The sequence below is a fragment of the Panthera tigris genome, chromosome B4 (genome assembly GCF_018350195.1).
Source record: "Panthera tigris isolate Pti1 chromosome B4, P.tigris_Pti1_mat1.1, whole genome shotgun sequence".
NCBI lineage: Eukaryota > Metazoa > Chordata > Mammalia > Carnivora > Felidae > Panthera > Panthera tigris.
The window spans coordinates 25,243,702-25,269,918 of record NC_056666.1 but is presented as its reverse complement, the minus strand read 5'-3'; the positions used below and the strand labels follow the sequence as shown (position 1 = coordinate 25,269,918).

The following is a 26,217-nucleotide window of genomic DNA, read 5'->3' as shown; positions in this document are numbered from 1 at the left end:
TTCCCTTACTCAGAAGAGAATATTTCTTTCTCTTAAATCTCAGAAGATTCGATCATGTCTTATTCCCTTTGTTTCTCTAGAATTTTGCCCCTTGTTGGTGAACTTTACAATTTAGGACATTACTCTGGATGCAGTGTTGCATTGATTGATTGCAGGCCAGGCAAGAGAGTGTGCAAGGACAGTGGGAACCTGCTCTAGGCTTTACAGGGGTGGTAACAATGGCAACAGAAGCGAATGACTTTGGAATAAGTGTAGGCAGTTGAATCACAAAGATACAATAATTGTAGGATGGAGTGCAGGGAAGATGAGGTAGGAATGAGTGTAAGGTGAGGAAATTTCTGGTTTGAGAAACTAGGTGGTGATATCTTCACTGACACAGGAGAATACTGGGGAGGTGGGGGAACCTGGGTTTACACAGAAAAAAAAAATTAGAAACTTCATCTATATATTAAGTTTGAGATAGTTGTGAGACTGCCTAGTGGAGATGTCTAAGAAGATGATAGGAAGTGCGCTCTCCAGAAGAAGATTCTGAGGTGGAGGCATAAGTTGAGAAGATGGCTCCAGATAAATGATATTTGAAGGCAGATAGTGAAAGAGAAACCTTCAAGGGAGAGAAAACAAGATAAAAGAGGAATTTGTTCTAAGGAACTCTAACAACTTATGGAGGGGAAGGGGAGAAAGAGCCATCACTGAAGAGCAAGAAGGTGAGGACAAATGGATACAAGGACAGTATGATATAAGAAGCCAATAGCATAGACCATTTTAAAGAGGAGAAGATGGTCAGTTATATCAAACACTATTAAGGAGCTGAATAAGAGGAGTCAAAAATGTCTATTCTTTGCAAGATGAAAGTTTTCGATGACCTTGAGAGGGCTGTTTCAGTGGGGAGCTGAGGCAGAGGCCAACCTGGAGTAGACTGAATAGACTAGAGACAATGAATCCAGACAACTCTTTAAAGAAATCTGGCAATGAAGAGAAAAAAAGGAGTCAGTGTGGTGGGGGGGGGGCAGGGTAATAGGGAGGTTAAAATATGGGGACATGGTTTAAATGATGATTGGAAGGAATCAGTAGAAGGGAGAGGTTAAAGATGGGTGACCCTGGACACAAGGGGCTGAAATGTGGTGAAGATCATGGACAACAAGGAGGTCAAGGACCTGAGAAGCCAAACATCCTTCAATACCTCAATTTGTTCAGAGTTTTCTCATCCACAACCTTCTAAATCTTTTACATTTTTTTCTTTATTATTTAAATCATTAATCCATGGGCACCTGGGTGGCTCAGTCAGTCGAGCATCCGACTCTTGGTTTCAGCTCAGGTCATGATCTCACAGTTCACAAGTTCAAGCCCCGCATCGGGCTCTTTGCTGACAGCTCAGAGCCTGGAGCCTGTTTCAGATTCTGTGTCTCGCTCTCTCTCTGCCCCTCCCCTGCTTGCACTCTCTGTCTGTCTCTCTCAAAAACAAACTAGCATTTTAAAAAATGTATTTTTGAGAGAGAGACAGAGACAGAGTATGAGTGGGGGAGGGGCAGAAAGTGAGAGGGAGACACAGGATCCAAAGCAAGCTCCAGGCTCTAAGCTGTCAGCACAGAACCCAAAGTGGGGCGGGGCTCGAACTCACAAAAGATAATGATCTGAGCCAAAGATGGACGCTCAACTGGCTGAGCCACCCAGGCTCTCCAATTAAACATTTTTTAAAATTAAATCATTAATCTACCTGGACATGATGTTTATGTATGATATGAGATTACCATTTTCATTTTCTTCTATTTGGATAACTAGTTATCCTTGGGCCATTTGTTGAATGATTTAACCCCCAAACGTCCCTTGAATTCATTCTGGCCACCCCACCCCTCCATCCTGCTGTATTCAGTCCTCATCCTCTCTGGCCTGAAGCATCGCAGAACCCTTCCATTTCTTTTCTGTATAGTCCATGTTCTGTACAGTACCAGGAGAGTTATCTCTCTACAACACAAATGTGGCCATGCTACTTTCCTGATAAAAGTTTTTAAATAACTTCTATTATTACCTGGGGAATAACAGCCAACCCCTAAGCCTGCCATATTTAAGATGTTTCATAATACTTTATGGTATTTCTTAGTTTATCAAGTCATCCCTATTTTCTGTCCTTATCCACATTTATTTGTACTCACATACTACTGTGTAGAGAATATACAGCTCAGATTTTCAAGTCCTTTGTCAGAACTACTCACTGGAATCATAACTGATATATTTTTAAAGTTCTAACTCATTTATTTGACATTTATTTGGCATCTACTATGTATTAGACATGATATGGAATTATAAGTTTCAGAGTTTACAACCTAAAGAAGGACAGAAAACATAATCCAAATATGTGTTTAAAAGAGAAGATGTACAGGTGCCAGGACATCTTGGAGATGTCCTGGGGACATCTAGGAGAGTTCTGATGGGGAGAAACGCCATTTTATTTGATGGAAATCATGGAGGCTTTGTGGAAAAGTTAACTGGGTAATGAAAGATAGATAAAATTTAGAAAGTCAGCCTTTTAGGTACAGGGATGGCATCAAGCAAGACAAAAGAAATGAGGAAGCGTGTGCCCTTGGAGATGGAGCAGGAGAAAGATGAATGGCTAGAAAGGTAAACTGAGGCCAGAGCACAAAAGTCCTTTGAAGGACAAGTTAACAGACTGGGCCCTAGTTATTTAGCACTGGGAGTCGGTGCAGTTAGGGGATTGACATAATTAGGTTGTGACATGATCCGATGGGTTGGAATGCAGAGAAATTAAACCTAAGGGTACACACTAATAGTCTAGGCATGGTGTGCTATGGCTCCTTGGAGGCAGAAAAGCCAGAACGAATGCAACAGAAATTTTAAAGCAGAATTTATAGAGGTTAAATGACCAAATGGAGGAGGCAGTAACCGGTCCAGTTTGGCTCCAGAAAATAGCTATGGTGAGCATTTCATGAGAAATCCCTGCCTCTGGTGAAGCAGCATTTATAATTGCATTTGCCTAAATGGAATTTCTTGTACTTTTTCTTTCTTTCTTTCTTTCTTTCTTTCTTTCTTTCTTTCTTTCTTTCTTTCTTTCTTTTTTGTGACTTTAAAAAACATTTAATATTTAAAGTTGCTTCCAAAGCCTAACTTTATGCCTTGAGATTAATGGTTTTATACTTGCTTCCCTTTCCCTCCTCTTTTTTTTTTCCATATATGAAGTTTATTGTCAAATTGGTCTCCATACAACACCCAGTGCTCATCCCAAAAGGTGCCCTCCTCAATACCCATCACCCACCCTCCCCTCCCTCCCACCCCCCATCAACCCTCAGTTTGTTCTCAGTTTTTAAGAGTCTCTTATGCTTTGGCTCTCTTCCACTCTAACCTCTTTTTTTCTTCCTTCCCCTCCCCCATGGGTTTCTGTTAAGTTTCTCAGGATCCACATAAGAGTGAAAACATATGGTATCTGTCTTTCTCTGTATGGCTTATTTCACTTAGCATCACACTCTCCAGTTCCATCCATGTTGCTACAAAGGGCCATATTTCATTCTTTCTCATTGCCACGTAGTACTCCATTGTGTATATAAACCACAATTTCTTTATCCATTCATCAGCTGATGGACATTTAGGCTCTTTCCATAGTTTGGCTATTGTTGAGAGTGCTGCTATAAACATTGGGGTACAAGTGCCCCTATGCATCAGTACTCCTGTATCCCTTGGGTAAATTCCTAGCAGTGCTATTGCTGGGTCACAGGGTAGGTCTATTTTTAATTTTTTGAGGAACCTCCACACTGTTTTCCAGAGTGGTTGCACCAATTTGCATTCCCACCAACAGTGCAAGAGGGTTCCCATTTCTCCACATCCTCTCCAGCATCTACAGTTTCCTGATTTGTTCATTTGGCCACTCTGACTGGCGTGAGGTGATATCTGAGTGTGGTTTTGATTTGTATTTCCCTGATGATCCCTCCTCTCTTTTACATGTGACAGCTTCTGCTGGATATGGTTGGATCCACTGACCAGGACCTCCAGGAAGCCGCAGCTGGTTGTATATCCAACATCCGCAGACTGGCTCTTGCTACAGAAAAGGCAAGATACACTTGAAATGTGAACAAACATTATAAGCTACCAAATTTTACATGACAGAGAACATAGCAGTCCCATGGCCAGGAAGCCTAGAACATTTATTAGCAAATCCTTTACAAACAGATAAATGTCTGGATGAAAAGACAGGAATTAAAAATAGCAAAGGGTGCTCTCCATCCAAAAACTGCATAGATATTTTTGTTCTATTTAACATTTTAGGGATATGCCATGTAATGAAATGTAAAGCCAATAAGTTTGTGATAATTTTCCAGGAATTGGAGAATATATGTATACGGTACATAAACCTATTTCAGTGAGATTTTTGTATTTGTGATGATTTTAATAAAAGGTATGGCCTTCCTGGTGTGCAGTTTTACAGCCATTCCTGAATGTCTTTAGAATTCCCTTTCTGTTAAACCTATCTCACTGCCCCGTCATTATGGTGTTGTCTGTTTGATCACTTGCAACCCACGCGAGAGCTCTAGGGAGACGTGGTGATTTCGCGAACTGTTATTAAACAGAATTTAGATTTGAGCAGCAGGACCTGAGAGAGCATCCTGAGGTCATTCCAGATTTCTCCTAAATACGATCAAACATCGGAGAAGATCATGTGTAACTGTCACCACACCAGATAATGCAAATCACAGAAACACAAGCAATGAGCAGGATTTTTACTTTGGGGCTTACAAAGCATAAACAATTATACGTTTTATTTCCCTCATAGGACTGACCAACACTTTTATTGAAGAATTAATTTACGCTGCTGTAAGGATACTGTTACTTCACATAAATAGCTTGAAATTTCTGAACTCATTTGTAGCACACGAAGTACTTTTTTAAAAGGTGGCCACAAAAGATTAATAGCATTTTATCAGGTTGTGGAAACATGAGAGGTCACTTAAAAGAATCGCATAAGTAACCTTGGTGTGCTGAAATGTTTGGGAACTAACTGTCCCAAGCATCTCATACTAGCCAGGAAAATAGCTTTGTATGCACCAGCTCCATAAACCGGCAGTGTCAGTTAATTCTTTGAAGAGCAGGCTAGGCTGTTTTCTTAAAAAAGTATTAAGTACTATCTATGTTCATCATAATTGGGAGAAGATCATAAACCTAATTGAATTAAATGCAAATAATTTGTATGAAATGAAAAGCCTGTACAGGATGAAAAATTATACTAGTGATAGATTCTCTGGTAAAAAGAAGTTTCTGAGAATTTTGAGGTTTTTAAAACACCAGCTCATCTTCCCTGCTTTTCAGAGGAGGTTATAAAAGAAGATAATAGGAACAAGGCAATGCTATTAATGATGCCAACTAAGAACTGAATTTAAATAAAAGTGTAAATTCTTCAACTATCAACACGCTTCTAATGTTAAAGTTGCCGTTGGGCTGTGCTTCACAAACATTCAAAATACCTCTAGAAATCATGGATTATGACAGCTATAGAGAACAAATAACGTTATTCCATTTTTACTAAAGGAAGCTTTCACCACTGCCTTAGGATTTCAAGTTATTCTTGGATTTAGTGGGTCCTAGGAGTGAAGGGAAGTACCAGGTAAACAATTGCAACACAAAAAATGTTGGATGAGTGATGGTAAAGAAGGATTGTTCCTTTATGCTATGCTTGATAGAAGAAAGCTGGAGGTTTTCATGTTTTATGGTTAATAATACGTAAAAGAAAAGCAACAGTGCCACTTTAAAAAATGAAGAAGCTAAGCATTTTTAAAGAAGCTAAGCACTTGGAAACAGATAAAGGAAATTAACATGAAAATCATCTTGTATGTTCCTAAGAATTTTTTTAAATTCTTAAACTCCCGGAAGTTGGTATCCTTAGGTACTACAAATGAGAAGCTGAATTTAAGGGTCAGTTTTTGACTCTGTGTGTGTATGCGTGTGTATGAAATGTCATTAACAGAAAACTCTGATCTTACTAGGAAAATGTCAAAGAGAGTGAAAGTGCTCACAGCTATCAGAGAACAAACATGGGGACAGTCACACCATTTCTTTGCCACTACATGCTGCAATGGCACTCGTGGTTTTTTGTTTTTTTGTTTTTTTTTCATTAGTTTTTGGTAAGTGTTTTTTGTGTTGTATTTATTTTCTGCTATTTAAACCTGGCAACATTAATTCCTTATAAGTTTTCAGCAACAGTTCTTTTTTTTTTTCTTTTTTTTTTTTTTTTTTTTTTTTTTTTTTTAGGTTTTATTCTTTCCCAGGACATCCTGGGAATCCAATATACTCTTGGTGATAGCCAGCTGTTTCTGTTTGAAAGGAGTTTAAGGTGGAAGGAATTTTAAGTAGATACTCTTTGATCTCCCACTGTCTATGGTTTGCAGGGCTTCCTTCTAGAAATCCCTGCCATGATCAGTCTGCTGTCCTTAGTGAATGCTCTTTCGCTACTATCAGGATCACTTGCATTAGAAATAACTGGTTTCTTTTTCAAACTTTCCTAGGTTCTGACAGTTAACAGAAGGTTGGTTTTCTTAGGGGGTGGCACTGTAAATCCTGTTACTTTGATACTCTCTAAGGCATTTGCATGGAATTGAGACACTAGATCCAAAATACTCAGAAAGTTTATTTCCATTTAGGAAAATGAGAATCTCAGTTGTTGATAAGCAGACAACTGAGATGGTTGAATAAATCTCTTCTTTTTCTTTTACCTAATGGGATTAGGTTTAAAAGATCATTTCACAGTCCAAATTAACTCAAGATGTTTAATCTCATCCCACAGAAGACTTGGGAATGAAATAGGCTATGTTTATTCCTATAATTCAGTGAAAACAATAAGGAAACCCACTTAAGAACCTCCCTGCCTCATATGCACTAAATGCCCCCCAAAAAACCACTTTCTCATGTACTCAAATGTAGAAAGTAGAATTCTGTCCCTCAGTGAGACTGGAGCAGAAAGAGAACCAAATCGTACATAATACTAATATGTCGAGGACTGTATTAAGTACTTCCTACTTGTGATCTCATTTAAAATACAGAAGAGGGGCACCTGGGAGGCTTAGTCGGTTAAGTGTCTGACTCCATCCCAGCTCAGGTCTTTTTTTTTTTTAATTTTTTTTTAATGTTTATTTATTTTTCAGACAGAGAGAGACAGAGCATGAACGGGGAGGGGCAGAGAGAGAGGGAGACAGAATCTGAAGCAGGCTCCAGGCTCTGAGCCGTCAGCCCAGAGCCCGACACGGGGCTCGAACTCACAGACCACGAGATCGGGACCTGAGTTGAAGTCGGACGCTTAACCGACTGAGCCACCCAGGCGCCCCAAGTGATTCAGCTCAGGTCTTAATCTCAGAGTCATGAGTTCAAGCCCCTACACTGGGCTCTGTGCTGGGTGTGAAGCCTACTTAAAAAAATACAATACGATATGATACAATAAGTACAGAATTGTACTGATAATCTCAGATAATCTCATATCATACTAGGGTCTGTCTAAATGGGCACAATCATACTGCCAGGGAAATTTGGCAATGCATACCAAAAGCATCATAACTTTGTGTGCCTTTGGGATTGTGCCCAACAGTTATTCTACAAGAGTATTCACCACATCATTGTTTTTAATGGTACAAATGTTAGGAAAAACTTTGGTTAATTCAATGATGGTCTAGCAATACAATGAAAACATGTTATAGAATGCTAGTTAATGACATAGAAAGCCTTTTGTAAAATATTGTTAAATTGGAAAGCAGGTTCTGAAGCAGTATATACAGTGTGAGCACATTTTTAGAAAATTATATACATGCAGCTAGTCACAACAGAAGAAGACACAACTTAAATACACCAAACTGTGATAAAACAAATGATTATATCTGAATGGTGCAATACGAATGATTTTTGTTTTCTCTTTGCTCATCTGTGTTTTCTAATCTGTTCACGATTAACATGAATGACTTTTTTTCCCTAAAGACACTCCCAATGAATTTTACTTTTTTGTTATTTGGAAACTTCTAAGGCAGACATTCTTCCTAATACTAACTTTAAAAGAGAGGTCCTCAGTTAACAAATGGTATACACAATCCATAGATAAAATAAATGAGCAGGATTGTTGTTGTTGTTGTTTTGACAAAAAAAGAATTGTAGCTTCAACAACATCTAAACCACTATTGAAATATTTATAATCTTCAAAATGAACATTTGCAATAGCTTTCAACTATACCTAATCAACAGTACAGTATAACTGATACATGCTGGGGTGGCCCGTAGTAAGTTATGAACATTTTGTTATTTGGTTTCTGTAAACTAAGCAAATGAATTCTAGTCCCAAGCACATAGGAAGCCAACAAATGAAGTAACTCAAAAGGTCACTGATAGATTGCTTCATAAAATGTTGTTGTTTTGAAAAGAATGATTTTGACCCATTCAGTTGTCTACTTCATTATAGATACCTAAGATGAACAATACTGTGATTTACTAATATATTTTGCTTGAATAAATCCAATAGAAACACAGTCCCAACAAAATTGTGCCCACCAATAAGTAAATACAATACCCTATCATAGACTTCTGGTCTTCCCTTCTGTGTGCTATTCTTTTATGCTCAAATTTTAGATTAAATTTTCTTGCCTTTCAGTAATTGGTTTCCTTTTCTCTCTCCACTCAAATCTCCGTGTCTCCAGTTTCTGTTCCTGCTTTCTCTGACAAATGGTTATTACCTATTCTGCCTCTTAAAATGGTTTATGCTTTAATTTCTATAAATGCAAGATGTAAAGTTAGCATTTCAATGGTTTCGATGCACAACTGTCATGGCTGACTTGAAATCATGTAACATATGGAATCCTTATACTCCCAACCCATTATTTTCAAGTTTTCAAGTAAAAGTAATTTATTCTTTATTTGCATCTGTCAAGACCAAAGGGAGATTTTCTTCTGCCAGTTCATGCCACCCTGATTTATTAGTTGATAAAAAGTCATCCTTTGCAAATTACATAATTGGCTCATGATGTTCAGAGTTAAGATTTGTCATTATTTTAGATTTATGTCCCAATTTATTTTAATGATTGAAAGGTATATTAGTGATATCAGTATGGTTCATAGAAACTTGAAGAATCTATAGCTGGTTGGGTTGCTTACAGAGAATGACCATATATCAAAAATGAAGTTCAGAGAGAGTGTGGGTAGTTAAATGGAAATCCTTTTGCATTACTGGAAAGAAAACTGACCTTTGTCAGTAGATATGTTACATTAGTGATTATAAAGCTAAGTGTTCACAAGGGCTAGGCAAGTAACATAAATGAGCAGAATGAGCTAGATATGTTGTTGTTTTTAAAATAATATTGGCATGAGGTGGGTGAGTGAATGGGGGAAATAGGTGATGGGATTAAGGAGTGCACTTGTCATGATGAGCACCAGGTAATGTATGGAAGTGTTGGATCACTATATTGTACACCTGAAACTAATGAAACTCTGTATGTTAATTATACTGGATTTTTTTTTAAATGATAAAAAATAAAATAATAGTAACACAATTGGTTACTGACCTTTAGTCTTCATGTCTGGGAGAGAAAGGGATTCTTGGAGACTGGAAAACTAGAGAATGCAGACAAATTAGTCCTCATCTCTAGCCAGATGTTGCCAATCTTACAACTTCTCAAAAGAAATTCAGATTTTTACAGGCAACCTCCCAAATTTTAAATATTGGCTATTGTATCAGTCTGCTAGGGCTGCCGTAACAGAACACCACAGACTGAGTGGCTTAAACATCAGACATTTATTTTCTCACAGTTCTAGAGGCTAGAAGTCCAAGATCAAGCTGCCAGCAGGTTGGTTTCTGATGAGGCCTTTCTGGCTTTCAGACAGATGCCTTCTTTCTGTGTGTCCTCATATGGCCTTTCCTCTGTGTGCATGCAAAGAGAGACCAGTCTCTGTGTTTCTTCCTCATCTTATAAGGACGCTAGTCCAGTGGGATTAGACCCCACCCTTATGACCTCACTTAACCTTAATTACCTCCTTAAAAGGCTGTCTCCAAATTTTGAGACTGGAGATTAGGGCTTCAACATACAAATTTTTATGAGACACAGTCAGCAACAGCAAACATGCAGAAAACTCAAAATGATTCTGTGAACTAGATATGGTTCACAAGTCTGCAGCACCATAATCTTTATCTATTGGAATGAGAGCTTATTTGATTAAATCCTGATACTTGTATCCCTAAAGATGCCTGGAGCTACTCAATAGAAAATCAAAGAGAACAATTTGTGTAAAAGGGCACATGTCAAAACTATCTTGGTCTATGTAGATTCATGTTATGATATCAGCACTATAAAGTGCAGTACTGAAGAGATTGACTTCCTCAAATTCAGACAGAAGCTTGGAAAAATTACTCTGAAGTTGTAGATAATCATAACGGTAAGTGTAGGGTCATGGAATAGCAGCGCTGGAAACATCTTTAGGACCAAATCACTGGCCTCAGTAAAGCATGTATCAAAGCTTCTCAGGACAGAAGCCTGTTTTCTTCCAGACGTTCTCTAGGTAATGGTTGCTTCCCATTCTCCCTCAGACAGATTGGACTAACCAGATTATGAAGGTAAAAAGAGCCTTGAAAATTACTTTGAGGAATCTGAGCTTAGTCCTACATATCATTGTTCCTCGGACCTCCTGTGTAAGACAGTCTGGGGTACCTGTTAAAATGCAAAGTCTGGGCCCCACCCCACCTACTGATTAGGAATCTCTGGGAAACCCAGAATCTACAAACTCCCCAGACTGTAATCATTGGGTTTTGAGCATAGGAAAAAAAATCTACACAAAGGTTTCCTAAAAGTTAATCGGTAGGAGTACAGTGAATAGATTATAGGAGAGGAAATGAAACCAATAATCATTTGTTATATAGGATCTAGTTTAAAGCTGCAGGGGGCCAAGACTAGGGAATAGGAATAGAAAGGAACAAGTATCAGAAGAAAATGTTAAGAAAAAATTGGCAGAACTGACAAAGTCTTAAAAGTAACATGATCCACGATCATGAAATGAACTCTCTCTCTATTCTGTTATACTACGAAGTGCCCCCAGAATAGTGCTGTCCCATCAGAAAAAAAGGCAAGCAACTGTGTATTTTTTATTATTCTGCTCAACATGACTATCAGGCAAATGCAAATCAAAACCACAATGAGATATCAGCTTACACCTGTCAGAATGGCTAATATCAAAAAGACAACATATTGGTGAGAATGTAAAGGGAAACCTTATGTGCTGTTTGGTGGAAATATAAATTGGTGCACATGCTTTGGTGGTTCTAAAAATTAGAACTAACACCTCTTGGTGTTTATCTGAAGAAAACAAGAACACCAATTCAAAAAGATATACACACCCCCATGTTCATTTCAGCATTATTTATAATAGCCAAGATATGGAACCAACTTAAGTTGTCCACTGATGGATGAATGGATAAAGAAAATGGTGTGTGTGTGTGTGTGTGTGTGTGTGTGTGTGTGTGTGTACTATTCACTCATAAAAAACAACAACAACAATGAAATCTTGCCATATGTGACAATATGGATGGACCTTGAGGCCATTATGCTAAGTGAAGCAAGACAGATGGAGAAAGACAAATACTGTATGTTCTCACTTATATGTGGGCTCTAAACAACAAAACAAAAACCCAAGTTCACAGATACAGAGACCAGATTGGTGGTTCCCAGAAACAGAGGGAAGGGGTGGATAAAATGGATAAAGGGAGTCAAAAGGCACAAACTTCCATTTATAAAATAAATAAGTACAACATAGGGACTGTACAACATAGGGACTATAGTTAAGACTACTGTATTGTATATTTGAAAGTTGCTATGAGAGAAGATCTTAAAATTATCATAAGAAAATTTTTGTAACTATGTATGGTGATGGATGTTAAGAAGACTTACTGAGGTGATCATTTCACAATATATACGAATATGGATCATCATGTTGCAGACCTGAAACTAATAAATGTATGTCAATTATATCTCAATAAAAAAGTAACAAATACAGGGACACCTGGCTGGCTCAGTCAGAAGAGTCTGCAACTCTTGATCTCCAGGTCATTTGTTCCAGCCCCGTATTGGGTGTAGAGATTATTACTTATAAACATTTAAAAAGGTAATAAATACAGGGACACCTGGATGGCTCAGTCGGTTAAGCATCTGACTCTTGGTTTCAGCTCAGGTCATAATCTTGCAGTTTCGTGATTTTGAGCCCTGCGTTGGGCTCTGCACTGACTGTGAAGCCTGCTTGGGATTCTCTCTCCTTCTCTCTCTGCCCCTCCCCCACTCACACTGTCTCTCTCTCTCTCTCTCTCTCTCAAAAATAAACAAAATAAATAAATAATAAATAAACAAAAATTTTTTAACAAATACCTATTTTTTAAAAGTTTTTAAAAAGTAACAAATACATAAACATAAGTAAAATAAAATTTCTGGTATCTCTATTAAAAAATGTTAAAAGAAAACAGATGAAATTAATTTTAATATGTTTAACCCAAAGCATCCAAAATATTATCATTTAAACATTAATCAATATAAAAATTATTGAGATACATTTTATTTTTCACTAAATCTTTGAAGTTGATGTGTGTTTTACACTTATAGCACAATTCAGTTCAGACCAGCCACAATTCAAGGGCTCAGTAGTCATTATATAGCCAAGGGGTGCCATGTTGGATGAGTTTTAGTCTATCCACTTGGTTAGGTTAAGGGGTTTCTTTGATCAGTATTGTTGCTTTAATTTACACGAACTTTCATTATTTCTTTGAGTTATGCCAGACCATCAGCCATCTTGTGTGGGTGCTTTTTTTCCCTCCTGATCTCTCAGAGGCATGCTCTTTCTATTGGCATGATGACTCTTTAAATTCAAATTTGTATGAATTTTGGTGCAATTCATCTAGAAGGCTGTAGTCAGCATTATATTTTGGGTACAATTATTTTTTTTCTTTTTTAAAATAAAGTTTATCTATTTATTTTGAGAGGTGGGAGGGGCAGAGAGTGGGAGAGAGAGAATCCCAAGAAGGCTCCCCATAGTGTGGAGCCCAGCATGGGGCTCAACCCACAAACCATGGGATCATGACCTGAACTGAAATCAAGAGTCAGATGCTTAACCGACTGAGCCATCCAGGCGCCCCTTGGGTACAATTATATTTAAATGTTTTTTATTGTGGTAAAATACACATAACCTAAAATTTACCAGTTTATCCATTTTTCTATGTACAGTTTAGTGTCATTAAGTTCGTTCACATTGTTGTGTAACATCACCACCATCCTCCTGCAGAATCCCAAACTGAAACTCTGTATCCATTAAACAGTAATTCCCCATTCTCCTCCCTTCCCCAGCCCTGGGAATCACCATTCTCCTTTGTGTCTCTGAATCTGACCACTCTAGGAACCTCATGTGAGTGGAGTCATACAGTATTTGGGCTTCTGTGTTCAAGGTTTATCCATGTTGTAGCACGTATCAGAATTTCCACTATATTTATAGACCACATTTTGTTTATCCGTTCACCCACTAATGGGCACTCGGGGTTGTTTCCATTGTTTGGCTATTGTAAATAACACTGCTATGAACATGGCTGTACAAATATCCATTCAGTTCCTTGCTCTGAGTTCTTTTGGGTATATACACAGGAGTGGAATTGCTGAATTGGGTACAGTTATTTTTAAAACCTAACCAAATCTATAATAGAGGAGGTGGTTTGGGGCATCCTTACCAGTAAAGTCAGTGGACTTGAGATACACTCACACAGTCTCTCTAGAAGGAACTCTGTTCCATAAGCATTCCACCAGCTTCACAGTCACTGACTCATAGACAAAGAATCCCCTCAGGCTGCTTCAGTAGGTTCCAGTATATTTTAAATTCGGAATGAGCCAAGTTCTCCCCGTGTGTGATTCAGTGAGTGCAAATTAAGCATTTAAGAAGGTATGGTCCTACTTTTGGAAAAATAGTAAGGTCTTGCAACTGTGCCACTAATAGTACCAAAATGGCCTAAAAAAATGAGCACAGCTCTCCTAAAAGTTCCACTGTGTGATGTTTAGGTTGTGCTAAGGGGCAAGGGTGACTTTTCTGCAACTACTGTGTACAATACTTTACTTTGAGCGAGAAAAGGAGGCTGAAGGCCCTGGAAAGGTTTGTGCCGGGACCGTCAGAACTCTTTCTTGGGTGGGAGCTGCCATGAGAATTTGTGCAATTTGCATGGTGGACGCAAACCAAACTTACATAAAAAGAGGCCTGTAAAGACAGAAGACTGGTTTCCTGACTGCTTACGTATGCTGCTGTCTGATTTTGCACACTTTTCCCTCCTGCTTTATACCTCTCCACTGCAGAGAGACGGTACCGCCACCCGACCCTCGTCTTGCTTGAGTGCTGTGCACACATCCGGAGGATCTCACGGTTAGACCCAGGTTTTGCCTTGAAGGAAATGTATCACTTCTTAAAGCTGTGGTGGTTGTTTCCAACCTTCACTTGCAAGGTGTATAACATTAAGGTTGCATCTTAGTTCTACTGCCTTGTTTGAAGCAACAAACAGCTGCGGATGTTGATTTAAAACAAAAGACAAGTAGGGCGCCTGAGTGCCTTAGTCAGTTGAGTGGCCGACTTCGGCTCAGGTCATGATCTCACAGTTCATGGGTTCGAGCCTCGCGTCGGGCTCTGTGCTGACAGCTCAGAGCCTGGAGTCTGCTTTGGATTCTGTGTCTCCTTCTCTGCCCCTCCCCTAGTCATGCTCTGACTCTCTCTCTCTTCAAAATAAATAAGCATTAAAAATATATATAAAAATAAAACAGAAGACAAGCTAACACATTGTAATCTCTGAGGTCAATTTATTTGGGTTATTCTCTTAATCTGAACTAATTATGAGCTAAAACAACAAACTTGAAGGTGTAAAAGGACAGTCTTTTTTCCTTCTCTGCCTATGAGTGTTGTGAATGCATCAGAGAAATGTGAGAGACTGATGTGCTCTAGCCAAGACTTGTGGTCCATCTTCTCAGTTCCACAGATTTCTGCTTGTGAGCCCCGCGGAGCTCAGACAGATTTCCCTGGATGGTGCTGTGTGAGATTTTCATTTTTGGATAATGTTGTTAATAATTTCCTGGAGAAAGAATATTTCTATTTATGCCCTTTAGGCAGAGGACTGATGTGCCAAAGAAGGAATGAGGAATTACTTATGAGCATTGGAAAACTCTCAATTTATTCTTTTTTTAAAAAAACAGCTTTATTGACTTTTAATTAAAATACAAATAACTGCAAATAATCCATGTGTACAATTTGATGAGTTTGGACCTGTGTGATACCAGTGCTACAATCAAGATAATAAACCTATCCAACACCTTCCAAAGTTTCCTTGTGGTGTGTGTGTGGTAAGAACACTTAACATGAAACCTACCGTATTAACAAATTTGAGTTGTGCATTACAATATTGTTAACTATGGGCAGTATGTTGTACAGCAGATTTCTAGAACTTACTCATGAAACTTTACACCCAATGACCATTTTCCCATTTCCTCCCAGCCCCATCCCCTGGCAACTACTATTGGTTTTTCTGCTTCTATGGATTTGACTATTTTAGAAGAGTAATAGAAAACCTCATCGAAGTGGAATCATTCAGTATTTGTTCTTCTGTGACTCACTTATTTCACTTAGCATAATGTCCTCCAGGAGAAAACCTTCAATCTACTCTTAGATTATCAGATGTGGTCCTGGCCCTTCTGTTGAGAGATCAGGAAAATTGACATCAATGTCTTTGATTTCCCTTCCCTTAAAGAATACTTCAGTGTTCTAATTTCGGCCTACCTCCCCAGTCTTCTCTCCCACTGTTCTCCTTCAAATATATTCTATATGTACTCTGGTCCAAAAAACAATCATCTATGTTGACTCAAATGTGCAAAAATGTCTGCAACATCCTTTAATTTTTACATGTCTTTCCACTAATGGTTGAAAAACTTGACTTTTCTAATTACAAGTGTCTAGCCTCCCTTGATTTAGAATAGCTCCTTTGGATTAATGCCTACATTTTTCAGGATGTGCCCCCTTCTTGAGTGTTCTCCACTTTCTCACCTCCTTCCTTCATTGGCACCTTGCAGGCAGGAGGGATTCCTGGGATGCAGGGAGGAGCCTCCAGGTAAGTTATGTTGCCCTGTTTGTCTCATCACCAGCCTGCCTCCCCTGTCACCCATGACAGTTTGGATTCTCATGGTCACTGGGCATCTTGTGTCAGTGGTGGTGGCTGCTGGCATGTGGCTGGAGTTTAAGGTGTTGTCCTGGAACCTGTGCTGATGCCTGGAGTCCTCCATGGACCCTAGTCAAGAGCCCGCCCCCCCAATCTCTGCAGCTGCTGGACCCTCCCAGAGGGCTGGGGATGAGCTGGTGACTTTCCCAGCACCATACAGCTGTAAGGGAGAACTCTTGAGGATGTCTGAGCTCACCAGCTTAGACGTCTACCCCAGCCAGGTGTGCTGGGACATCTCCCTCCAGGGTGCTTTGCCGACACTGGATCCTCTCCAAGCCTTGCCCCTACCCAGGCTCTCAATATTTTTTATTTCCCTCAAACTCCCAAGTGGTTCAAGCACTCGCAGGCAACTCCTTTCTCTTTTCTTGCATTTGCCAGACATCCCTCCCAAAGTAGAGGGGTTTGCTGTCCTCTGTATAGCAGGTACTTTCTCTAATGGTATCCTTCATCCTTCTCTGAGGCCAACTCTCCAAACTTTGGTTCTTTAAATAAAAACTCTGCTCTAAGAGGTTTGAGAAAACATTCTTCTACTACTTCAAAGTCTAGTTTGTTCTATTGATTATTCACTCAGTTATTTATTTATACAAATATCAGTGCATAGCTCGATGAATATTCTCACAGCAAACACATCCATAGAAGATGAAGACCACACAGATCAATGAATGGACATCACTAGAAGTCCCTTTCATACCCCTTCCCAGTCACTGTTCCCACAAAGGCTACCACTCTTGATTTTCTAGCACTTCAGAGCATTTAAAAGTCTAATTTTTGGGGCCACCTTATTTATTTCTCCACAGACTTTATTTTCAAAATCTAGTTTGAAACTCAAAGCTAAGCAAGGGCTTTGTTCTGGGTAGTGTTAAGTCTCCCTTTCCACATAAAAAAAAAATTATCTTCAGCTTCTTCATTTAACAGAGGGAAGGCTTCAGGGTTTTCAAAACAACCAACTAACCAAACAAACAAATTTAAAAAACCGACTCTGGAAATAATAGGGAGGAAAAATACATCATATGGTATTTCAAACAATTGTCCACTATCATCAGCCAAACTAAACTGTTTCTCTTCCCCAAATATCCTGGACTGTCCTGCTTCTACATCTTGCCTGCAATGTTCCCTTTACCTCAAATACGTCTAAGCATTCAGTTTTCACTTCACACTTGCTTTGCCGTTGCCTGGCTTTTTACAGGGGTTGATGAGCTGATTTCTCTTTTGATTCCAGATGTATTAAAAGAAAAATTAGCAGTGAAGCAATGAAAATTACTTCTTACTGATGTCAGAGCTGAACTGGTGTGCCATACAATGTTTTCGGCATCCACCTTACACTTTCAAAACAAATGAAAAGACACAACATTGTGTATGGTAGATAGAAACTATGTATAACCTGGTGATTTCAGCTCTTTGTGGCTGAAAGTTCTCTGGTTTTTTTTTTTGGGGGGGGGGTGACCCTATGCACTAAGATTGAGAAAAAATTGGCTTGAACCTACTTAGAGCAAAACAAAACCAACACTTCCAGTATTTCCAGGAATTCTTGGGTGGGACGTATCTTTCCAAGCTACCACCTGACCCTCATCATTGCTTGCTTCCTCTAGATGTTCAGTTCACTCAAGTCTTACTTCTGGCAGCGACTCCCCTTTCCTTCCTCTCTTCATACCCTTGTGATCGCAGATAGGAAACACAACCCCTTTTCTTTGATTCTGAAAAATACCAGTCATCCAAGGAAAACATGAGTAGGAGTCGTTTGTGGAAGATTCCGGGGTTAGAGCAGGACTAAAGAAAGCTTACTGTGTACTACCAACCTCAGCTCTGTCTCCCGGCCACTCTCATAATCAAACCTCTCACTGACATCACCTGCCCTGTTGGGCTCTTTTTTCTCACCACCCATTTTCCTTTCCCATAGCCTGCCCCCATTCCCAGCACTCCTCCCATGACACTATCCTCAGAGATTTAAATGTTTCTGTATCAATTGGCTTCTGTTGTTTAACAAACCATTCCAAACAACCGTTTATTTAGTAGTGATTGTGTAACTGTTCAGCAGTTTGGACTAGACTCAGCTGGGCACCCTCACGCATCTGCTGTCAGAGGCAGGTTAGCTTTGCTTTTAGTAGGCGGGCTCTCACGTGTCCAGGAGCTCGGGTGGGATGAATGTCCCGACTTGAATCTCCCATGCAGTCTCTCATCCTCCAGTAAGCCAGCCAGTGTTTATTCACATGGAGGTTGGGCTGGATTCCAAGAGAACAAGCAGATGTACACAAGGCTTTTTGAACCCTAGGAACAACTGGAACACTGTCTCTTCTGCTACATTCAAAGCAAGTCACCGGTCCCCACTTGAAAGAGTGAGCTACAAAGTCACACTGCAAAGACGAACGCAAATGGCGGGCTAAGGGTGGGGTAAGGAATAATTATATCTATTTTAGCAGATAATTTGCAACTTTTTACTTCTTTCTGAATTATTTGCCTCACTCTGGATCCATCTAGGAAAAATCCTAAAGACTATCTTTCCACAATCAAAATGATCCTTAAATTGTTTTTACTAAAAAGGCATTTCTCTCCTCTCAGAACAACTTTGCAGCCACCTCTTAAACCTTCTTCTCAAGAACACATGGAAATAATGTCAGTGTGTGAGTGTCTGTATGGAGTGGGGGGCACAGGAGATGTGTAAAAAAGTAAAAGTCATTCTTTTGGCTCCTGAGATTATGGTAATAACTTAACTTTTAATGTTCAAAATGTGTTACTAGAGTGACTGTGAGATAAGCAAACAATATAAACACACATTTACATCTCCTTTACTTTACTCCTTACAGTATTATATGAGGACAAGAATCCTAACACTCCAATATGGTGATCACACAGGTTTCTAACTTCCCTGTTATTTGCTATAGAAAATGGGTCAACCGCAAACTGTGAAATAGATTTAAAAATACACTGGAGATAATTACTTGTTACAAAATGCATCAGAAGGCAAAAATCTTTTTTTAATTCAATTTTCAATAAGGGCAGAGTCAATAAAGACCTAAAAGAGAATTGAAACTTCTGTAAAAGTAATAAAAAAAAAATTCCTTTCCTAAGGAAAAGGAAAGAAGCTGATGAGGGAAAAATAATCAGTTCTGGGAAAGCAAATTTCAGCAAGTGTAGGGCACTGGCAAAAAAAAAAAAAAAAGAAAAGAAGAAAGAAAGAAAAAAAGCAAGCACGACCTGATGGGAAGAAAGGAGTCCAGAAGAGCTGGATGCTCTTTAAACAAACAATTTTGGCAGGTGAACAAACTATATGGGAAGTGCAGGATAGGGAACAGCTTGCCAAATTGGCAAAGCAGAACTGTGCAAAGTTCTGAAAGGCAATTTGGAGAACCAAGGAAAGATGTCCAGCCAGATCACCAAGGATGAACAAAAAGAAGGGGCACAAATGTGTAGGGACCACATCAAAAGTGAGAAAGATAATACAACGTAGGGTAGACACAAAAGACATCAGGAAGCAGTTAATCAGCTGCAGTCATAAAAACCAAGGTATTATTGACTGTTTCCATTTGGCTCAATAACCAGCCCTGGATTTCATACATTTCTCTGCAAGCCTGTTGCCTGGCACCACAATAAGCACCGATTAAGATGCAGTTAGTTGCATAGCAGAAACCCTAACTCAAAGTGGCATTCAAAATAAAGGGAATTTATTGGTCCATATAACCAAAAATCCAAAGGTAGAGTGATCTTTGAGTAAACTTTCATTAAGGTTTGAATTTTACTGTGTGAAATTATGTTGGCTGTCCCCTCTACTGTATGTTGGCTTTATTGTCAGCTGGGTTCCCTCATGGTGGCAAAACAGCTGCAGCAATTCCAAACATCACATCTTCACACTGCTCTGTTCAGAGGAGTTTCACTTTCTTAAGCCACTGAGCAAACTGGGCTTCCTGCTGATTTAACTGACTCAGGTAATGACAACATAGATTGCCTTAGGCCTAAGTGTATCCATCCCTGAGGAACCAAGTTAAGGGGATGGATTTATGATGATTTCCGTGGGTCCTATGGAGACAACAACACGGGGGCTCCGTCTCACCCAACCTACATAGCTGGTACTCAGTGGAGAGGTGTGCAGTGGAGGGAGCCAGTGAAATGCCTGCCTCAGGTAGTGCAGACGGTAGCAGGAATAAACTGTCCTTTACTAGTCTGCTCTGGTTTGGGTGAATACATAGACAAATAGTAAGAAGGCCATCATGTAACAAACCATGGCAGGTTAGAGAACATTCTCAGGGGGTAAACCTTAGCTTGGATCTCTCCCACTTCTGCCTTAAAGGCAAGCAACAGTTCCGTGTATTAGAAAGTGTAATGAGTGCTATAAAGCCATCTACTTTTCGGTAATCGTGCCACTAAATGTGTGGGTGTATGAATCCCATCTCTCACAAAGGGTCTTCCAAAGAGTCAAACATTCTTGTACGTGGGAACATGCATTACATTTCATTGAAATGAAAATAGAATTTATTTAGACGATAACTACAGACAGGACAACTGTTTGTATTGAAAATGTTTTCAGCTTTATTATGAAGTGAGCTGGGTATTAAGTGATGTGTGATGGATATGAAGGAGGGAACTTGTTGTGATGAGCACTGAGTATTATATGTAAGTGATGAAACACTAAATTATACTCCTGAAACCATTACTACACTATATATTAACTAACTAGAATTTAAATAAAAATGGGAAACAAAAAATAAAAATATGTGTGATACATTTATTCTTAAATTAACAGTAGTTTTGGCTCTTAAAAAAGGATAATTTCAGTCTTTTCCTATAATTACTAGTCTTGATGTCCTTGAAATTTCTAGAAAAAAATTTTTATTTCTTAGGGAAAATGTTTAGAGTAGGCCTCTAAGCCTCATCTGCAAAATAAGAATAATCACACTGACTTCATAGGGTAACATGAGGATTAAAAGAGTTAACATATGAAAAGTAAGTACAACAGTGCCTGGCATATTAATATGTTATATAATATAATTTATTAATATAGTAATATATAATATCATTATAATATACAATAGTAATATCATTATTACCCCATTTTACCTGTGTTTATTCAGTCCTTAGACTAGACCTCAAAGGGTTGGTATTATTTTTTAGCCCATTTTACAGTGGAAACTGAGGCACATATAATAAATAAGGCGATTGGTTTTCTGAGGTATTGACGTGGCAGGATTTTCCTGGTGAGTCACAGAGTAAGATTCACACCTTAAAAATAACTTCAGGGGTGCATGGGTGGCTCAGTCACTTAAGCATCCAACTTCAGCTCGGGTCTTGATCTCTGGTTCCTGAGTTTGAGCCCCACATCAGGCTCTGTGCTGACAGCTCAGAGCTGGAGCCTGCTTCTGATTCTGTGTCTCCCTCTCGCTCTGCCCCTCCCCCATTCAAACTCTGTCTCTCTCTCTCTCTCTCTCTCTCAAAAATAAGTAAACATTTAAAAAATTTTAATAAAAAAAATAATTTCAGATTTATTCATCTCTAACTTTCCTTGCACTCTCTTCGGATTTCTACCCTTCTGACTCAGTTGGAACACAGCATATGCATGAATGAGAGACTTTCCCATTCATTCATAGTCAAGCTACCCTATTGTGCTTTTATTACTAAACTCTCTATCTTCCAGCCTCTTCCTTTTGTTTTTGGTTTATAGATTATGTAATCTTCAGTTAAGCTTAATTATTTAGCCCTACAGTTAGACTTAAATACCTGGCATTTAGTAGGTAGTCATTAATATTTATTGAAGGAATGAATGAATGAAACAACACTAAAGGAAAAAAAGGAGTCACAGTAAATGTAGACACCCTAATTCTTATACCATCACTCCGGCCAACGAGCTAGCTGTGGAAACCAGGAAAAGTGGCATTTACATGCCAGAAATGTAATAGAATATCTGCTAAATAGAACATAAATGTAATAGAATTTCTGCTAAATATAACAGGAATAGGAACAAACTATAGGAAGTCACATAAGGTCAACTGTACATAGAGTTTTGTGAATGCTTTTTATTACTATGTCTTAAAATTTTCTTCCAGGTGAATGTCAATATTGCCACTTCAATTGCTTATAAACATCTCGGTATTTGTATGTATAATGATTTATTTCATTCTTGCTACCGTTTAATTGCATCAATCTTTGCTTTTACAAAACTGGCATTGAACATCACGAATTTTTCTAATTTTTAAAGACACCTGCTTGCAGAATGAGAAAAAGATTATAATTTTCAAAAACTATAAGGAAAAAAGTAAAACCAAGTGCATATAAGAAAAGACTAAAAAAAGCAAAAGAAATCATAAAGAAATTGAAAACAACAAAATAAGGTGACAGACCAGGAAATATATTATTAAATGAATGTAAATGGATGAATGTACCTCTTAAGAAGTTTAAAAAAAAATACAAACAAACCTGTGTTCAGATCTGAAGCAATTCAACTTTATTCAGGTGATATGAGGCACTAAAAGAAAAGTGATGCATAAAAATTAAAAGGACACCACTTCAGAAAAAAAGGAACATAATTACACAAATAGTTATTTTGTGGATAAGTTATTGACTCGTTAAAAAGGCATAAGTAAAATTAAACAGATTTCAGAAGATAAATTTGATAGTGATATGTTAATTGCATTGCAACAGAAATGGACCGTGTATTTGACCATATTTGAAGCAACTGCATTAAGTTTATAGTGAATAAAGAGGTATTCTAGGGAGTTGAAGAAAGGCAGCAACATTTCAAGAAATATTTCTAGGACACATTCAAAAACCTCAGTGTTTAACTGGATAAGAGTGATCATATTGAGAGAGAACCAAAAGCTAATCTTAATTTTTCAGTTCCAGGAATGAGAAAGTAGTGCTAAGATGAAGAGATTTAGAATGTGGGTAGATGATCTTAGCTGTGGAATAACATGATCAGTCATATTTTAGATGTTTTTATTTTAAGATGAAAACGAAACTTTCAGGTGGAAATTTAAATTATAATTTATAATTATAAAATTAGAGCTTGAGGCCAGAGCTAAGAATATAGAAATTATTAGCATAGAAGTAATAGCAGTTCAACTAAAATAACACAAGAAGAATATTGCTGACATGGTAAGAAGACAGAGAGAGAAACTGAGCCATGTCCTCATTCTTTTTCATACTGTTCTTCTTTTGAAGCCTCAAGACCCACATCAAATTGCATGAAATGTCTGTGGGCTTTTCTATTTTTTTTTCACTGAATAATAGATGATAGATGGGTGATAGAAAAATGACAGATAGGTTTTCTCATTTATGTTTCCATAAAATTGTTTCTTCAATTAAATGCTTCAAATTCACATATAATATTTTTGCACACATACCTCTCTGATTTTACGTTAAACCCCATAGAGTAAATCTTGAGATTTTACTATAATTTCAGATTAACCTGCCACAGACCTGCCACAGTTTGTGGAGTCCCTGTAGTATTGTTACATCTTTAAGCAGTAGATAATAAAGCCATCAATTCATTTGGGAGACATCCACATTACACCCTAAAATCATATGTACATATATATTAAAGTACGTTAATAATGCAGTATCAATTTTTACTTCCTTACATTTCCACCTAGGAAAAACAGTTGAAAATCTTCCATCTGCAAATCTGGTAATTTGTGTGCACTACCTTACACAGAAATTGCAGAAATGCTTAACTTCCGTTGCAAATAAAAACTAAAACAATAGCTTTTCTTGGGCATTGTAAGCTAAACTGAATCCTAAGTAAGGTGTTTATTAAGCAAAACATTTAAATAAGAATAATAATAATGCAGGAATGATAGGTATTATTATATTCTTATAGAATGTATTTAAATAATAAATCTATAGTTAGTGTGTACTTGATTTTTCAATGATAAATACAGAAAATGGGAAAAAAAATTAAAAGGGTATGCAAAAAGGAATTAGCCAAATGGTTGCATGAAGGACCCAGGTCCTTTCCATCTCTCTGCTCTTACATCTCTGTGTTGGTTTTTAGGCTTGTAACAAGACGGTAGCAGCAGTTCTGCGTACCATACTAGAAACAGCAAAATCCAGGTGGGAAAAAGAGACCATGGCTCTTGCTCAGAAGAAGAAAATTTTCCCAAAGCCTCCCCCCATTTACCCGCACACTTCATTTTGGCCAGCACTGGATCTCATGCCCTATAATCAATCAAAATTGTTGTTCAAATCAATCAAAATCTGTTGTTCTGAAAAACAGAACGTACTCACCCTTAGACCAATCAAGCCTTCACCTGAGACACTTAGCTGTGTGAGACAGAGGTGGCTATCTGAACAAACTGAGGTTCTATTGGAAGAAGGATAAATGGATTCTGGCTGGACAACCAGTGATGATCACAACACCAGATACATAATGACCAAAGAAAAGCTAATATATACTAAACAGATCTAAGGGGGGAAAAAAGCATTATTAAGGATCAAGAGCTACTTAATGATAAATTCACCAGGAAGACCTAATTATCCTGATTCTGTATCCACCTAAAAATACGTGTAACAAAAAATAAGCAGAAAAACAGGGGGGCAAGAGGACAGTGGAGTGGGTAACAATTTACAATTATAGATCAGAGTGGAAAAATGTTAACATACCTTTCTCAAAGACAGTTTAAGTAGATCAAAATGAAGTAGAAATTGAGACAATCTGAGCACAGACTTATTAAGCCTGACATAACTGATATATATGTGTTATATATGTATGCTGTATATGTATAGGATCCTACAAATAAATATTTTATAAACATATTAATTTCAAGCACACATTGAACATTTTCAAAAGCTGATCAATACTTGACCGCAAAGCACAGCTCAACAAAAAGCACTCCAATAAAATTACAAATGCAATCAGTAGCTAAAGAGAGCCAAGAAATCGATAAATTCAGAAATTTTAAAACCCACTTCTAAATAATTCAAGGGTTAAAAAGAAATCATATTGAAAATTACCAAATAGAACTGATTGGCAATGTAAACCCGACATATTAAAAACACACAGGATTATTTGCAGGGAAAATTCTTTCTGAGCAAACTGGAGCTAATCTTTTTCCTACAGCATATTTCCATCCAAAATGCTGACAGTGATAGAAAAATTTAGGAAAACATCTTACTTCTTCCATATACATTGGAAAGATTGCTCTTTGTTCTTTCTTTCCCTGAGTGTTTTCATGAAGTGTTTTCATGGACCAGAGTCCATATGCTGTTCATTTTCTCTTTATTAAGCATTTTTGTGGCAATTTTATACAATAGCCAGTTCGGTAATGGTCAGCCTTTCTGCACTGCCACCTCACAGAGGAATGTTTTCCTTATTCTATCAGGTGGCTATCAGAAGAGTCTCCTACTCCCTTCTGGGCCCCTCCACGAAGAAATCTAAATTGCCCAAGTATTGCCTTATGTCCTCATGGACTCTTACAACTCTGCACGTTGGTAACCTCCTCTGCCTAGAACATCCGCATGTGAATTTAAAAATCTACAGACAGAAGAGACATTAGTTCAAAGCCATGCAACATTTCCCTTCTAACAGTAACTCGAAAAGAACTGCATGATCAACCTGATACAACTAAGGAGGAAGAAAGAAATTAGCACTTCAGTACCTGCTCTACATACCGAGAGGGTTTGCAGAGAGGTTTTCACTTGACATGTCAAATGGGTATGGTAATGAACCCAAATAAGGGAGATGAACAGAATGATTTCCGCTTGCAGGTATATTATAAAAATAATTCATTATTATTTTTACTTAACATTGATTTGTTCTCATGGGTATCTAAAAAATGCACAAGTATTTTTATGGATCATCTGTTATGGTAAAGAATGATTTTGCACATGGTGGCATTAAGGAAAACCTAGTTTCCTCTAACTCCATTCTAAGATCACAAATGTTGGCACGCTTAACCGAAAAAAGGATAGACTTCCCTAAGCATGTTTCATGATAATAGCTTTCATTTTATTTTGGTTGGCTAGATGTATATTGCCTCTCCAAGTCCTCAATTATATAACCT

The 26,217-nt window shown here is 38.1% G+C and overlaps 1 protein-coding gene across 4 annotated transcripts in view; it reads left to right on the top strand.

Annotated features, from left to right (window-relative positions):
* The window catches only part of ODAD2 (outer dynein arm docking complex subunit 2), a 199,285-nt gene extending 173,374 nt beyond the window's left edge, over positions 1-25,911 (top strand). For 2 of the 4 annotated variants that reach the window (XM_042991290.1, XM_042991291.1), the window contains exons 20-21: positions 3,958-4,056; positions 25,537-25,911. In XM_042991290.1, the coding sequence (XP_042847224.1) occupies positions 3,958-4,056; positions 25,537-25,710 (273 nt within the window). In that variant the 3' untranslated portion in view covers positions 25,711-25,911. Of the gene's footprint in view, positions 1-3,957; positions 4,414-25,536 lie in introns of those variants that run through there. The other 2 variants (XM_042991293.1, XM_042991292.1) reach the window with 2 other exon arrangements.
* Positions 25,912-26,217: the final 306 nt, after the last annotated feature.